This window comes from Nannospalax galili, unplaced genomic scaffold (genome assembly GCF_000622305.1).
Source record: "Nannospalax galili isolate Female #2095 unplaced genomic scaffold, S.galili_v1.0 scaffold132, whole genome shotgun sequence".
In the NCBI taxonomy this organism is placed as follows: Eukaryota; Metazoa; Chordata; class Mammalia; order Rodentia; family Spalacidae; genus Nannospalax; species Nannospalax galili.
In genome coordinates, this window is record NW_008332644.1 from 2,893,231 (window position 1) to 2,911,658 (window position 18,428).

General features: G+C 39.2%; 1 protein-coding gene across 2 annotated transcripts in view; it reads right to left on the reverse strand.

The window, feature by feature from the left end:
• Lancl2 (LanC like 2) overlaps positions 1-18,428 on the reverse strand; it is a 61,794-nt gene that overhangs the window by 11,262 nt on the left and 32,104 nt on the right. For both annotated transcript variants that reach the window (XM_029560861.1, XM_008827550.3), the window contains exons 6-8: positions 10,199-10,381; positions 4,008-4,184; positions 1,067-1,139 (exon numbers count right to left, since the gene is read on the reverse strand). In XM_029560861.1, coding sequence (XP_029416721.1) covers positions 1,067-1,139; positions 4,008-4,184; positions 10,199-10,381 — 433 coding nt within the window. The remainder of the gene's footprint in view (positions 1-1,066; positions 1,140-4,007; positions 4,185-10,198; positions 10,382-18,428) is intronic.

Consider the following 18,428-nt stretch of genomic DNA (forward strand, 5'->3'; position numbering starts at 1 on the left):
AGGGGTCCTGGCTAATACACATTTTTATGACAGAAACAACTAAAGACTATTCTGAGAAGTACTTTTCCTTACGACTTCAGTTGATTCAGAAAAGGCATTGATGAAAAGCAATGCCTAGCCACTTGACTTAAAATACTTCAGTCATTACTAAAGTTAAAAAAATGTATAATTCACAGAGAAAAGAAAAAGAGTTGAAATGTCATTATGTATAACAGGGGTCCTGGCTAATACACATTTTTATGACAGAAACAACTAAAGACTATTCTGAGAAGTACTTTTCCTTACGACTTCAGTTGATTCAGAAAAGGCATTGATGAAAAGCAATGCCTAGCCACTTGACTTAAAATACTTCAGTCATTACTTCTGGTTTCCTTTGGGATAGATTTATAAGATGTGGTTCTAAATGATTAAAAGTTAGCACCATTTTATCTTAAAGCCATTTAGTCTTTTCACTGTGGTTTGTAAGTTAGCCAACATACATGCACATAGAGAAATATAAAAACATTTAGCTCTCTCTCTCTCTCTCTCTCCCTCTCCCATTGGTGTTTTCTTTTTTGTCAATTACATTCTATTTTTCAACCCAACAACCTTATTATTCCTTTCTTTTCAGAATTCTCTTCAATATTCACTCTTATTTTTTCTAATTATGCATATCTAATTACTCCTTTTAATTGATAATATTAATACTTCTTTATATAATTTACAAACTTAAACATATTTATTTATTTAAGCTTCCTGTGAACACATAGGTGTTCTATGTACAGTACTTCAGATGACATGCAGGAGTGAGCTGTCTCCCAGTGAGCCACAAGCCTTCAGGTTCTCTGCACATGCTCTTCACAGAAGTCCTAGGATTATCTGCAGGATGTTCACAGGAGCAAAATGTAGGCAAGATAAGAAGGCTTGCTATCATTTTCAGCTATAAATTAATTTTTTTCACTCTTCTTTCAATTTTTAACTATTACCAAAGCAAAATCAAATATGCTTTGCTAGCTATCAGAGACAGAGGGACCAATTTCACCAGCCCAAATGTTTAAATGAATAGTTTTATTTTTCATGCTCCTACCTTCAAAGAGGGAGTAGGGTCTGTCTGGAATGCGGCACCCATGAGCTCCATAATCTAGACACCACTCTGCAAACTGAAAAGAAAGACACATCAATGAATTTATAAGAATCAAGGAGGCCAGTTTTGTCAGTAGTGATTCCAGGGCTCTGGGCTACACTGCAGGGCCAGCATCCCTTAGGAGGCTGAATGTTAGGGACCCTTCCATACCTGTTTCCTTTCCTGTAGGTGACATCTACCTTAGAATACTGATGGGAAGCCTGAAGTAGAAAACTACAACTCAACAGCAGCCTGTTCCTTCTACAACTGAATTAAAAAGCACTGGCTCTGAAACTGCTTTCAGACTTGGCTGTTGGCTCCCTTTGCCTGGATATGCCAATTACACTCCTAGATCACATGACCTTCTGCTCACATGCTCTTCATCCTCTGCATCCTCATCTCTAATGCCTTACATACTGCTGCTTGAACATTTCCCCTTCGTGGAAACACCTTGGCCCTTGGATATCTGTTCTTTCCTTTGTCTCCTTGACCTTTTACTCTCTTGTTTCTTCTTTAGGCTTTTCTGTATTATAATGGACTTTTGTTTTGCTTAAGCTGACATAATTTTGTCATTTTTTATGCTAATAATATTACATAATAAACAATATCAAATTCAATACATGTAAAGTAAAGCTTATTCTGCATTCTGCTTTCCAAATCTGCTTACTTGTTCAGCTTGTTTGGGTCACCATCAACCTAGTTTTCTTTGCAAGATAAGAATATGAACTCAGATATTTCTATCTTTGCCACACTAAAAAATTGCCCTAAATTCTGTAGGTTTTACATGATAAGTGTGTCTAAATCACTTCCTCAGTGCCTTGGTATGCAACTTAACATTTCTCCATTAATGATTAAACAAACACCAGTGTGGAGAAACCCAAGCTCTTCCTCATTCTTCCTACCAGATCCATGGTGGTCTTCCTAAAGAGGAGTCCCAACATGAACCCTTCATTTCCCAAAGCAGTATTCAGTGCTGGTTGATGACTAAAATCATGTGCGGATCCTGAAAACAGGGATCCTTTACTTATATGGTCTAGAGTGGGTCACAATGGAGCTCAGAAATAACCACGTTTGAAAACTCACTAATAAAGGACCAATTTTCTTTGGCCTCTGTGAAAACTGTCTGACTTGAAGTCTTAGGACACACTCTTCCCATGGCATCCAGCAGCACTGAAATGCTGTTTCCAGGACATACTAAGATGTTTCCTGACTGTGGCTTTGTGCCAGGAATGTATGCTCTAGGCCACTCCCCTCTTAACTGACCTGCAGAATACCATCTTTGAAAACACCTCATAAAGGCTTTTCAAGTTCTCCCTATTTACCCAATCACCTAATATCCTACTTACTATCACGTCTCTTCTGTCTCTTGTTCCTGGTCTGACCTGATCCCTTGACCCACTAACCATGAACTTTATATCATTCTCCTGGGTGTCTCAGCCTCCAGGCCACTGGGCAGGTAGTTCTTAACATTTCTCATGCCCTATTTGCCCGATTGCTAGCTGTCCTTCATGTCTTGCCAGAGACATCATTTTCTGACCTCCATAACCAGGTTGACATCTGCCTTCCTTTACATGCTTCCACAGATCCAGTGGTCAGTCTCAGTGTGGGCACCTTACAGATGCACACATTCTCAGGAAAACCAAAAGGGGGAACGTCTGCCCTACTAGCACTGAGAAGAAGCCTCGTAATGGCTGCAGGTGTTCACTGTCAAAACAATATAAAAATGCAAGCCATAATGTTTCCATCTGTCAAGGGTCACGTAAACATTTTGGTGTATTCCCTTCGAATCTTTTTTAGCGTATTCAAATAACTAGACCATGTGAAAATGTATAGCAATATGAACACTAGTGAACATTACCCAGTCTTGCTTTGTGCCACTTATTTTCATGTATTCAAAGTTGTTTAGTTGTTTCTATTTGGGGTCATGTGCTATTGTTGTGGGTACAGTAAAGAGTAACTTAGGCAAGTAAGATCATAGAACTTATATGTCACTGGTTGGGATGAAAAAAGAAACAAAATAATCAACAAATGGATGAGGGATTCTTCCACCTGGTAGTCTTAAAGACCCTGAAGAATGTCATAGTTAACAATGGAATGATAAAGACTTGCCATGAAAACGGCAGGGGAAACTGCATTCTTGAAACAAAGAGCTAATAACAGCTTAGGGCACAAGTATGGTCCACTCCAGGCTGTTAAGAGGGAGGACCAGTGTGGTCCAGTGTGGTAGCTACAAAGTAGTGTAGGATGAGCTGAAGACGAGGGAGGAACAGGCAGGGTCAAAGCTGCAGGGCTCTATAAACTTGGAAAGACAAGTATAAGTGGTTATATGCAATTCAATGAAGAACTAAGCCAGAAACAATCATAGACAATCTGCACATTATCACAATTCATTCTTCTTGAAGCAGCCTTGGTAGGTAGGTAGTAATTTTTTCCCATGTTCAAATAAACTGGGGAATGAAGAGTAAATATACTCAAAGTCATAAAGCATATACATATGCCAGGCATGATGTCACAGATCTATGATCCCAGCATTTGGTGGCTGGAGGCAGGAGGACAAGGAGTTCACGATCATTCTGAGCCACAGACCAAGACCAACGCAAATCTGCGCTAAGTAAGACCTTTTCTCAACCAACCAGCCAACCAACCAACCAACCAACCAACCAACCAACCAAGCTTACATACAGTAATTCTGACCAGGTGGTATGACTCCAGAACTTGTGTTCTTCAGAGTAACCTTCATGTTCGTTAACCTCATCGGACAGACACAGACACCATGGCACAGAGGGTGCCGGAGAAACAGGCTGAAACAAAGGCTGAGCCACAGACTGAGGACAGGTTCACAGGAGCTGTGCTGTGGGTCCTCTTCAGGGAAGTTCAGAAGTTGTGTGCATAGATGTGCTCTCACCTTACAAGCGCGATACAGGTACTTTTTATCTTGTGTAAGATGGTAAAGGGACAGGAAAGAATAGCCATTCCCAGAGGTCCCGTGGCAGATCCCATAGCCTTTCCGGAGCAGACCTCGCTGCCAAATCACATCACTGCACTCCATAGCCTCTTTCAAGTATTTTTCCTCCTTAAAAACCTAGACAGTGAGAAAGCAAAACAGTGTTACAAGATGCTTCCGATGCTGACTGAGAAAAATTCCTTCCCTTGCTGAATAGAAAAGTATAGCACATTAAGTGCTGAAACGGTATCAGGGTTAAGAACAAACATGAACGAGTGAAGAAAATGTGTGTGTGCAGTTTTATTCAGTTACAGAGATGAGCATAGTTATGTCATTTTCAGAGAAAAGAGACAGAATTGAAGATCATCAAGTTCAGTCAAATAAGGCAGACTCAGAAAGACAAATACCAACCTTTCTTCCATATAAAAAATCTATATGGATTTATTTTATTTTTTTTCTGAGGTTTCTGTTTATTTTTGTTTTGAGACAAGGACTCTCTATAGCCCTAGCTGGCCTATGTGAACTAGGCTGACCTTGCTCTCACAGAGATCCCCCTGCTTCTGCCTTCTGAGTGCTGGGATCAAAGGCATGGGCCACCACACCTGGATTAGATTTTGCTTTTTTAAAACAGGCATGGAGGGGCTGAAAGGATGGTTCAGTGGTTAAGAGCACTGGCTGCTCTTGCAGAGGAACTGGATTTGATTCCCAGCACCTACATGGCAGCTAACAACTGTTCGTAACTCCAGACCCAGGGGATCCAACAGCCTCTTCTGTCCTCTGCAGGCATTGCATGACACGGGTGCACTTACCTACAAGCAGGCATAACACTCATACACATAAAATAAAAATAATAAATATTTTTAAAAAGAATAAATATAACTGATGTGCAAGTCTTGTACATCAAAAGGTATAAAATGCTATTGATAAAAAATAAAGATTTTTGTGAATAGGAAGACTCGTTACTAAGAGGTCATCTGTACCCGAATTGATATCCTCATAAGCACAATCAGCTTCTTCTTTAAGTTGACAAACTGATTCTAAGCTATAAGTGAATGCAAAGCTGTAGAATATTCAAAGTGATTTTGAAAAAAAAAATGAAATTGGAGGTTTCAAGTTACTTGATTTCCAAACTTACACTAAAGCAGACATAAGAAAAACATTATAAAATTGAAAAGATAAATAAGCAAAGTAACAAAACAGATTCCAGAATGGAGTCCAACCTCATTCAGGTTATTTTTTATTAAAATATGAAATCAATTAAGTGACAGAAATGAAAGTTCTCAACGTATAAGACCAATCTGATATCCCTATGGTAAGGGACAAGAAAAGGCCCTCATGTATAAATAAAGCTTAAAGAGAAGCCTAAATACAAAATCTGAAAGCAAACACCTTCTAGGATGGTATCTGTGTAACTTTAGTGTATACAAGGTTTCTTAGATAAGACGCAGGCAGCAACTGCAAGAAAAAAATTAATAGAATTTATCAAAATTGAAAGTATTATTATTATTATTATTGTAGTTGGTTTTCTTGAGACAGGGTCTCCCTGTAGCCCCAGCTGGCCTGGAACTTGCTTTGGAAACCAGGCTGGCCTCAATCTCACAGAGATCCACCTGTCTCTGCCTGAGTGCTAGGAGTAAGGGCGGATACCACCACGCCAGCTGTAAATTGAAAGGATTATTAACTGCAGGAACTATCATAAAGAATATAATTAGGTACACTATAAATGGGAGGAATTATTTGTAACTCCAGCTCCAGGGGATCTGATACCATCTTCTGGTGTCTGTGGGCACTGCACACATATGGTGCACTTACATACATGTGGGCAAAGCACTCATACACATAAAATAAAAATAATAAAGAATATTTAAAAATATACATTTCTGACAGAATTTTAACCAGAATTATGAATAATTCCAACTTGGTAATAAAAGGGAAAATAAATCAATGTGGGTAAGTGGTGTGAAGAAACAATAGGGAAACATATAACTTATGGTCTGTAAGCACAGGAAACATTGCTGGACACCTGGAAGATACAAAAGAAAAGCACAATGAAATACCAGGACAACGAAGGTCAAAAGAAGCTCAGCACAAGTGGTCGCAAGGCAGGGAGTAGGCAGAAAGCATTTAGAGCTTCGATGCTATGCAGGAGGGAGTAATCAACTTGGGGGAAGTTCTAGCAGCTTCTTACATGTATCTTGTTACCCAGTAATTCTATTTCTAAATATTAACTCCAAACACATAAAAGCACAAGGCCATGGAAAGACCTGCACAAGAATAGTCACAGCAGCTTATTCATAATAGAAAAAAGGTAACAACCAAAAAGCAGTGTGATAAACCACGCAGGCTGAGATATTTAGCTTCAGCGCAACTTGACAAACCAGGGAAGAGGGAACCTCAGCTGAGGAGTTTTCTGGGTCAGATGGGCCTGTGGGCCTGAGGGGCATTTTCCTTAATTGCTAATGGATGGGGGAGGGTCCAGCTCACTGAGCACAGTGCAGGTGGGCTGGACTGCATAAAAATGCTGGCAGAGGAGGAACCAGGAGGAAGCAAGTGGCTCATCAGTGCTCCTCCTGTCTTGGATTCCCTTGATGTAAACTGTAACTCAAATAAACCCTTTCCTCCCCAGGCTGCTTTGAGTCACTGTGCTTATCACAGCAACAGAAAGCGGACTAGGACACATGTTTTTATAAATGATGCTTCAAATGAAGAAATAATAAGAATCTAAGCTTCGTGTGGTGTTGCACACCTTTAGTCCCAGCACTTGGAGGCAGAGGCAGGTGGATCTCTGAGACCAAAAGGTCAGCCTGAGCTACAAAGCAAGTTCCAAGCCAGCTGGGAGGCCCTGCCTCAAATAAAAAAAAAAAAACCAAACAAACAGAAAACCCCCAAACCAAACCAAACCAAACCAAACCAAAAACCCAAAGAAATAATCAGAATCTTTAAAAGATTGAGGGGCTGGAGGGATGGTTCAGTGGTTAAGAGCACTGGCTACTTTTTTAGAGGGCCTGGGTTCAATTCCCAGCACCCACATGGCAGCTAACAACTGTCATAACTCCAGTTTCAGGGGAATCCAACACCCTTTTGTGACTTCTGCTGGCATCACATGACATGGGTGTACTTATACACATATAGGCAATACACTCATACACATAAAAATATATAAATTAAAAAAAAAAAACTACAAAGTCTGATCAACTTATTAGAATTTCAGTGATGGTGTAGAGTTTGTAATGTTGCTACAGGTCCAGAACCTAATTACCATTTATCTTGGGCCATCTTTAGCTCTCTAAATAGCCACTCCTCGCCCACCTTTGTTTCTGACTTAACATCCTGTGACTAACAGATAAAAATCTGTTGGAATGTATTAACTTAGCAGACCACCAGCTTCCAACAACCAAAAAGGCTGAGTGCTATCAGATGCATCTGAGACCTATAGCTGAGATTTCTCTTTCGCTGTATCTGCCTACTTAATGTTTCCACCAATGTATTTGAAAAGTGCCTAGATTTATGATTTCTTTGTCCTGTTACTATAAAAACTTCATGAAGCTGTCACTATGCTGGAACATGGAATTTGGGGTAATCTGAATCTGTGTTCCCAAGCAACGGTCACTCATATTTGGCTCCAGAATAAACTATCTCTTATCCCCTTTGAGGTGAGAGTTGTGATTTTGTGGCAACAGGAACATAATTTATATGAAAGCATTTTCACACACACACAGAGACACACAGATACACAGAGACACACCACACCCCCATCCCACACAGAGTGTAACACCACGGAGCATTTCTATTCTGGGCTTTTCAGGGCAGTCATGTAGATGCAGAATGAAACGGTGTGTTATATTCTGCTTTTAGTGGCGAATCCACTAAAAGGATTATGTTGTGATCACAAGTATGACTTCCCTGTAGTTTCCTTGAGCATCACATTAGTCTTTCCAAATATAATTTAATTTTCCAGTGATGGTATTTGTTTCTAGTGGATAAAACTGCATAAATTGCTAATGCTCACAGCTCAAAATGTGTGCTAACAGGGAGACTTTGTTATCATACCCATGATCTATCATTCGAGAACACGTGAAATAGCTTCCATTTACAGGGCCCACAGATGTAATTTGTTAGAAAATCTTTTATAACCCCACAAACAGCATGGAATACTGTTAAAACCTAGTCCGTTTTTAGAGACCATCTAAGATACTGCATGCTATGAAATTTGGTCCTCCAGGCATGACAAGCTGCTGCCCTTCTCTTCAACTCTTAGGCACAAGATTGGGCTCATTAGCTTCCTGCCAGGGAGGGGGAAGGGGCTTATAAGGCCTCACCTTTCCCCGAGGATTTATAGACAGTTAATGGTTGCTAGGGAGGAGGACTCATGAAGCCCCACCTGTCCCCAAAGGTAAATACACAGTTAATAGTTGCTAGGAAAGACTGCCAGCAAGTTGCCTATGCTCCTGTAAACAGTCCCATTAAACTCACTGGTTCTCTAAGCTACACTAGCTTAATATAATTTAGACTATGAGATAATACTGTACTGTCAGTATTATGATCACGCCTTGCTGTTGGAAACAGTATTAAAGACATCTCTATGTCACTGAAGTTACAATTGTTCTAACATATCAAAAGGAGGGAGTGATTTGAACAGAATTATGTTTTCATTAAAAGATGAATATGTAAGATCTTTTGATTTTTAAGGAATACATGTTTTTGTATTATACTAAAAAAAAATCGTAAATCCTCAGTGACTTCTGAATGCTCATAGCTTTTGTTATCTGAGTATTTTGGTGTTAATGGGAAACCAGAAAAGTGCTGTCAGCTCTCTAATAAAGCCACAGAAAAACCCGAGTGCTGCTCCGATCTTCCGTGAGTGATTCTATAACAATTCTAAACTAAATTTTTAAAAGTCTTGGATAATTACAATTAATAATCCAGTGATAAAAGGTTATTCAAGCAAGACTATAAAATGGCATCAAGACAAATAAAAACATTTGGTGATAAGACTGCACACTCATTAAAATGAAAACATTGCTATTCTGTTACATGTTTCTTTCACTCATGCATTTAAACTCTGGTAAAACACACACACACACACACACACACACACACACACACACACACACACATACACAACCACTGTGGTGATGAACAGTGAAATAAACTTTGTATTTATTTTGTTACAACATTATTTTAAAAAATTTTTAGGACTGGGAAGAGAACCTTGGTGATATGCTTACTCTGCAAGCATGAGAACATGAGTTTGATCCCCAGAACTCACATTAAGAAAGTGTTGCTAGGAATTTTAAGTCCCAGCACTGGCAAGGTGGAGAGAGGCTGGTCCCTGGGGCTCCCTGGCCAGCTAGCCTAGCCTATTCTGCAAGTTCCAGGCCAGTGAGAAACCCCAGAAAAACAAGATGGATGGTACCACATCCAAGGTTGACCTCTGGCCTCCAGACACACAGACACACACGTGCATTCTGATACACATGAGCATGCAACACACACACACATAAACATATACACACAGAGAATAATAAATAGAATTTTAAAACTAGTCACATGTGGTGACACGTGACTTTAATCCCAGTACTCAGGAGGCAGAGGTAGGTGAATCTCTGTGAGATCAAGGCCAGCCTGGTCTACAGAGCCAGTTCCCAGCTAGCTGGGGCTACAAGGAGACCCTGTCTCACAAAACAAAACAAAACAAAACAAATCAAAAAATTAAAAACTAGAAAGTGAAGAGACAGCTCAGTAGGTGAAGCACTTGCCACACAAGCATAACGATCTGAGTTGAGATCCCCAGAATGCTTGTAAAGCCTGCATCAATAGTGTGTATCTGCGCTCTCAGAATTACTATTAGTAGGGCAGCAGAGACGGGAATCTGTAGAGGCTTACAGGCCAGCCAGCCTCGCATACGCAACCACAAAACGAGAAGACCCTGTCTCAACAAGTGGAAGCCGAGGACCAGCATCCAAGGCTGTCCTCAGGCCTCCACACAAATGCTCTGACACATGTGTACCCACATTCACACACAAACACACACTGAAGATTAATCTGAAAGAATAGTTTTCAGTGAGCCATCCAATGGGCTTTCCAGAACCAGTTTCAAAGCTTGGTGAAATTTGTGCTGTAGATACTTCTGATGATGAAGATGCACTCACCTGATGTGCCTGCATGAGCATGTGGATGACCCCGGGAGCACCATGACACCAGTGCACCAGCCGGTCTGTCTCATTGCTCAATGAAGATGGGTAATTTCCAGATCGGAATCTTTTGTGGCGCACATAATCGATGCTAGGTTTCACCATTTCTGTTAAGGTTTCTTGATCCACTTTTGCTTCTGGCTTTAAACACAAAAGAAACTATTTTTTTAAAAAATCATTGCAGCACAGCTAATCTTATAAAGCATTAACTTCTTGTAATACTGATGAAAATAGAAAATTAGAATTTAATCCTGTTTTTCCAGAATTAGACTTCTAAAAAAAGTACTGATTTGAAATTTTCATGCAATGTATTTTGACCAAATTCAGATCCTGCCCCCATTCCCCCAACCTACTGTTCTTATCCTTCATGTCCTCTATTATTATTTCTTAAATATTTGTGGGTGTGGGTCTATCCCTTGGAGCCTGGTCAACCTAGCAGGCATCATACCAGCAACAAAAACTGACTCTCCTCCATCAAATGTCCAGAGTCTCAGCTAGGGCTGCAGCTTCCTGTCCACTGTTGGAGACCAAGATGGCTGGACTCAGGATAAAACGGGCCTGAACTATTAAGCAGGCTACAGCCTCTGCTAAAAGGGGCAAAGCACTGAAAACAGTGTCTCACAGCCCTGTCATGGGGAACACTGCAATGACTAGCAGAAGGGAACGAGCCAAGTTAAAAGTTTACAGCCTTTTTGTTCTAAGAAAAACATCTTGACTTCCTTGATTTAGGGGTGAAAAACAACCTAATCAATAATACCAAGTATGTGTGCAATTAAAATGAAGATATCTTAGTTAATAAGCTTTGACACATTCCCTGGTCTTTAACAAAGCACCCTCTGATCAATCTATGTGACACATAATATGGGTGCCCTTTGTCTTTGTCTAAATTGAACTTTACATGCACACTGGACCCTGCATGTACCCATTAGGCCCTCTTTGGTGTGTAAGCTTGCTGTTAGAGAGCAAAGTTGGCTTGTTGTGAAGGAAAGCACAAGTCCCAGAGTTGTAACTCTGTCGCTGATCCAGTATCCCTGTCCCCAAGGCAAGGTTCCCTGATGAGCAAAGCAAACCCGAGTCTCAATAATCCACCTCCCAGATCCATTTGGGCCCCTGTCTGGCTTGGGTCTGCACAAGTCTTGTGCATGCTGTCATATGTCACGCCATCTCCAATGAAGCCCGCGTGAGATCCTCCGTGGGTTGAGGCTGGAACTTCAAGGAAGGTTGCCTCTTGGAATTGGCTGTGCTAAAAAACATGCAGTGTACTTGGCATGCTTTTACTTGCTATTATCTTTCTGACTGTCACTGTATCATGGACTTTCAGGGGCCCAGAAAGCACCTGGTGTCCTTGACACCGCTGTCACTGCCTTTATTGAAATCCTTTAATCATCCTAATTCAGATGCACCACTATTAATGAAAGATATTTTAATGAAAGATATTTTTGACATAGTGAGAAGTAATTAAATAGAGTTAATGCTGGAAAGTCCAGGGAATAATAAATTTCTAGAAGAAAAATGTAGATAGATAAATATAGATAGAAGAAGGGTTTCTTGTTATTCATTACATAGAAGAAGGGTTTCTTGGTATTCATTACAATTCATGGATAAATTGGCAAGATTAAGACCACCTTGGTGTCTTTTGATAAAAGATCAACAAGAGAGCATTAAAAGGCAACTACAGACTGTAGTTAAGGATTGGAAAAATAGCTGGGAAAGATGGTTTCATAGGTCCCTAACATGGGATGATTTTTTAAGATCTAAGGGGTTAAAGAATGACTTAGAAGCCCGATGGCTCACTACAAATAAGCAAAGAATGTTATCAAATAGTTAAAAATGAGATATCATGCACAGTTGATATTGAAAGTACTTGGTGGTTTAAGGTCATTCTGACCTGAAAACACAAAACTAAGCAGAGTTCTGAGTACGTAATAAAAACTTGTAGTAGAAACCATAGTATCATAAAGCAGGAGTTTGCTGACTAGTACCAGATTGATAAGATAGAGAAATGTGTTTTGGCTATACATGAGGGCTGGCAAAATTGTTTTACTTTTACTGAAAATCTTAGAAGGTGACTAATTACAGAACAGTCACGCTGATGATGAACTTTTGCAATCTTTGCTGTATATATTTCAAACCTTGCAACTGTAAAAATACACTCAGACTTTCATCAAGCTCCTTTGTGTCTGTTTGTCATTCGCCGACTCCTTGTCCACCCTCTTGATGACCCTGTTCTCGTTGGACTGAACTGCCCTGGTCTGGGCTGGTCCGTCGCAGTCATAAGTGCTATGGGTTTATATGTGCCAACTGCCTTATTGTGTCCAGACAATACAGATTACCTGTATTCATCTACCACCTCTGGCTCTCACAGTCTTTCTGTGGCCTCTTCTGCAATGATCCCTGATCCCTGGGAGGAGAGGCTGTGATGTAGGTGTCTCATTTATGGCTGAACACTCCCAGACATAGACCTTTGTTTGTTTCAACTCTTTAAAATCTTGAGTGTATTAAGTGCTATAATATATTGAATTTATTTACCTTTTTTTTGATAAACTGAGACTAACAACTTGAAATAAATTCATCCTACAGAATGTGAAGAGATTTGATTTGTCTCTCTAGTGAACGCTGAACTACGAAAGATTTTGTTGTGCAATTTTCCTTTGTCTAAATACTAAGCTTTGATTTCCTTCCATGTGGCTCATGCCTCCTAAAAGGGCCACATCTCCCAAATCTAACAACTGGATTTTTTCTACTTTAGGCAAATTATTTAACCTCAGATTCTTCATAGGATAATCATAGTATAACAAAGAAAAATGTTTGCTGGCCTCCTTCATCCAATAATTTGTATAAAATAGTTATTCTTATCAAAAACACTCAATAATATTATAATTAACCAAATTTATGTTAAAGTTTTACTAAAGAGCTAGGACTAGAAACACTCGGAAAATATTTACTTTTTTTGAGACACTATCTTTAATAAAAGTACTGAAACAAAACACTCAAAGGGTCTCAATGTACTATAGAGATTTCTCATGAAAAATGTGGTGGTAGCAAATTACAAGTGAGGCTAATTAAATGTCTTTAGCATTATATATTAACAAGCCCTCACAAATCTGAATTATTGATAAAGCCTGGTATAGAGAATCAGTTTCTGAACATTGACTTAATTTTTGATCCTGAGGGCAAATTTCCAAATGGGATGTCAATATTACCCATAACTAAACAGAAATATTGCTTTAAATTTCTGATTATTCTATTAAAGCTACAATATAATATTTTTTCTTTATCCAAAAATATTTTATTATTTTTATTTTATGTATATGAGTGTATTGCCTGCATGTAAGTAAGTGCACCTGTGTCATACAATGCCCACAGAGATCAGAAGAGGGCATCCAATCTCTTGGTACCAGAGTTACTGACAGTTGTTAGCTGCCATATGGGTGCTGGGAACTAAACCCAGGTCCTCTGCAAGAGCAGCCAGTTTTCTTAACCTCTGAGCCATCTCTCCACCCCCATCCCCCCCTTTTTTTTTTAAAAAAAAAATGTCATTTTCTTACATAAAATAAATATCATTTCTTTAACCGAAAGATTTTTGTTAAACATAAATAAAAGACAATTTAAGGATGCTGATGCTTCCAAACTTCTCTAAAGAAAATCCATTTTAATATTTTAAAAATTTACATAGAAAACCTTTAAGTGTTTTCCTGGGATATACTTAGAGAATGTACTAGATTTGTTTTTTGAACTACAGTTCCTGAAGTATATTTTCAGATAACTAAATGGTACTTTAAAATGACTCTTATGCAGGGCTGGAAAGAGGGCTCAGTGGTTAAGAACACTGGCTGCTCTTGAAGAGGACCTGGGTTCAATTTCCAGCACCCACACAGCAGCTAATAACTGCTGGCAACTCCAGTTCCAGGGGATTCGATGCCCTCTTCTGACCTCCACAAGCATTGCATGACATGGGTCCACTTACACATATGCAAGCAATACACTCATACACATAAAATAAAAATATAAATAAAATATTTTTTAAAATTCTTATGCAGATAATAGTTTCAAAAGTATGCATGCATTTAATCCTACCTCAGAAGTGGAGGCAGGAAGATCAGGAGTGCAAGGCCATCTTCCATGATACAGGGAGGTTAAGGCCAGTCTGTGCTACATGAGACCCTGTCTCAAAAAAATAAAACAGCAGAAGTACGTGCACACACACGCACACACACACACACACACACACACACACACACACACTTAGAAAGCATTTTATTAAAAACAATCAGTGCTCCTGTTGTGTGTATGTGTGTGTGTGTGTATACACATGTGTGTAGCTTCTTCTGATTTCCTCCATATTTCATGTATAACGTATGCATGACTATGTCTTAACCCACTGATTTAGACTTCATTTGTGAGTTTCCATTGTGGCTAGCAGATAGGCTACTTTCCCTCTTCTAAAAGCCCCAAAGAATTTTCTCATCATTCCTTTTGGTGATATCCATTGAGTCCTTTCCAGGCTAAACTATACAATACTGCTTGCTGCTGATAGAAGAGATATGCTAATTTTGACATTTTCACACGTATTTTTATAGCCTTTGATTTTCACTGTAGTAACTTTCTTACCTTTTTATTTGCTTAGTTTTCTTTGAATTGGCATCTAAGCATTTTACACTCACCAACAGATTTATAAAGTTTCTCAATGAAATTTTCCCTAGTCTCATCAACTGTGACTTTTCTTGCCTATGCAAATCTTTCTCTGTTCTCTTACTGCGATTGCTTTCCAAGTCTTGCATACAGTGGCTGTTCTGAGACTTCCATCTGCTAGTTTCCTCAAGATCCTGCCCCCTCACTATGCACTGGGCAACTTTTCCTGGTTCTCCTGTATTGGTGTTCAGTGAATTTAATTCTTTGGGTAGGCTCCATACTGTGGAAGCTTCCTCAGATACAGTGTAGGATAATTAAATTTTTTGAGACTAGCTGCTTAAAAACTTAATCTTTGTTCTCCCAGAGTAGAACATTTAATTGATAACTTTGTTCGAACTCAATGATGGCAATCAATTTGACTCAGGACATGGAAGGTACTGTTTCTATGAAACAGTTATGAAGTCCAATGACATTCTGATGTCCAACTTTGGTTCATGGACTGTTTTCTTTTTCTCTCTGAAAATCTAAGCCTTCACAATGATAGACGTGATGTGGATTTTTTTCAACAACTTGGTGGGTTTTTTTCCAATATGGCCACACATGTCTCTTACTTGTAGAGTGTATTATTGTAATACATTTCTTAAAATTTCCTCCTTATCATTTTGTGGCATCCCTTACCAGAGATCCCAACTGTCAGATGCTGGAGCTCCTAAATTGACTCTATTCTCCTCATATATTCTACTACTACTGTTCATTTCTGTCTGCTTTCTACAGTATCTGACTATGATATCCAAAAATTTCCACGTTTAAAAAATAGTATGTGTTTAATTCCCAATCCCTCTTGTCCCCAAAGCACAGCCGCTTCCTATTTACAACTATTCATCACAGCTTCTTTGTAGTTTTCTTTCCCTCCTGGATTGCCCATTGCTGAGTTTCTTTTGTCCACTTGTTTAGGTCACTAACCTTCCGCGTTGGGGCTTTTCTCAAATGTCAGGTAATTTGTGTAGAAAATAGGAGAGACTTGTCCATGTACAGTGTGTCAGTCAGAGCTCAACAGAGAAATAGTAATGAGAGAGAGAAAGAGAGAGAGGCAGAGACAGAGACACAGATAAATTGATTTATTTTAAGGAACTGACTGGTGAATTATATTTACCAAGTCTAAAATCTGACTCTGGTGGCTAGCAGCCTGAAAACTTAGGGAAGAATTATAGTTGAAGATCAAAAGCAGTCTGTTGTATAACCAGGGGGAACTGATGTTATGAAAGTTAATGGAGAGATGGCTCAGTAGTTAAGAGCACTAGATGCTCTTGCAGAGGACCCGGGTTTGGTCCCCAGTACCCACATGGCAGCTATCAATCATCCATAGCTCCAGTTCCATGGGATTTGATGCCCTCTTCTGACCTCCCTGGGTACTGCATGATATGGGTACACTTACATACATGTAGACAGTACACTCATACACATAAAATAAAATAAAAAATTTTTAAAAAGCACTTCAATTGATTACATGAGGCCCATCTATATTATGAGGGGCAAATGGCTGTGTTCAAACTCTACCAATTTAAATGAAAATCTCATCTCAAAACACTCTCAATGAAATATCCAGAATAATGTTTGACCAAGTATCTAGGCACCATGGCTCAGGCAAACTGACACACAAAATTAATCATGATACACACAAGGAACCCTGGGGGTAAAGGGGAAGAAGGAACTCAAGAGAGAGGGTATAATAGGAGACATGTATTATCAAGGAAAATGGGGGTACTTAAACTGGGGAGGGAGGAGGGAGGTGAGAGAGAGAGAGAGAGAGAGAGAGGAAGAGAAGAGAAGAGAAGAGAAGAGAAGAGAAGAGAAGGAAGAGAAGAGAAGAGAAGAGATAAAGCTTAGGTGTCATAAAAAGCCAGAGTCCTAGAGGGAACTGGACTGGAGGGAACATACCTCAACATAATTAAAGCCATATATAACAAACCCACAGTCAACATCATTCTAAATGGAGAAAAACTGGAAGCATTCCCATTGAAATCAGGAACCAGACAAGGCTGTCCATTATCCCCTCTTCTCTTTAATATAATACTTGAAACTCTTGCAGGAGCAATAAGACAAGAGAAGGAAATTAAAGGAGTAAAAATTGGAAAAGAAGAGCTCAAATTATCCCTTTCTGTAGATGATATGATAATATATCTAAGGCACGCCAAAAATTCCACGCGCAAACTCCTAGAAATTATTAACACATTCAGTAAAGTGGCAGGTTACAAAATTAACCTACAAAAGTCTATAGCCTTTCTATATACCAATGACAAGCAGTCAGAGAAAGAGCACAGGGAAACCCTCCCATTCACAATAGCCACAAAAAAAATAAAATACCTTGGAATAAACCTGACCAAAGACATTAAAGAGCTCTACAAAGAAAATATTAACTCTTTAAAGAAAGAAATTGAGGAAGACATCAGAAGATGGAAGGACCTCCCATGCTCATGGATTGGGCCAAAAGTCATATACAGATTCAATGCAATGCAAATCAAAATCCCCAAGACATTTTTCACAGAATTGGAAAAAACTATCGTAAGATTCCTATGGAAGCACAAAAGACCTCGGGTAGCCAAAACAACCCTGAGCACTAAGAGCAATGCCGGAGGGATTACTATACCATATTTAAAACAGTATTACAGAGCTATAGTCATAAAAACAACATTGTTGTCACAAAAAATAGACCCATAGACCAATGGAACAAAATTGAAGACCCCAATATGAATAAATACAATTTCAGCCACCTGATATTTGACAAAGGGGCCAAGAACAGTAACTGGAGAAAAGACAGCATGTTCAGCGAATGGCTGGCAAAACTGGATCTCCATTTGTAGAAGAATGAAACTAAACCCCTAACTTTCATGCTGCACAAAAGTCAATTCCAAATAGCTCAAAGATGTCAATGTAAAGCCTGAAACTCTGAAACTATTAGAAGAAAACATTGGGAAAAACCTACAAGATATAGGTGTAGGAAAGGATTTTTTAAACTGAACATCAATTGCTCAGGAAACAAGGGCAAGAAATGACAAATGGGACCCCATTAAACTAAAAGGCTTCTATACATCAAAGGAAACAACCAAGGAAGTAAACAGAAGACCCACAGAATGGGAGAAAATCTTCACCAGCGACACATCTGACAGAGGTTTAATAACAAGAATTTATAACGAACTCAAAAAACAGAGAACCAAGACAAGAAGCAACCCAATTAAAAGATGGACTAAGGAGCTGAACAGAGAGTTCTCAAAAGAAGAAGTAAAGATGGTTATGAAACATCTTAAAAGATGTTCAACATCACTAATAATTAGGGAAATGCAAATTAAAACCACTTTAAGATTTCACCTCACCCCAGTCAGACTGGCTAAGATCAGGAAAACAAATGATACCAAATGTTGGAGAGGATGTGGGGAAAGGGGAACACTCATCCACTGCTGTTGGGGCTGCAAACTGGTTCAACCCCTATGGAAAGCAGTATGGAGAGCTCCTAAAAAACTACAAATGAACCTACCATTTGACCCAGTTATACCACTCC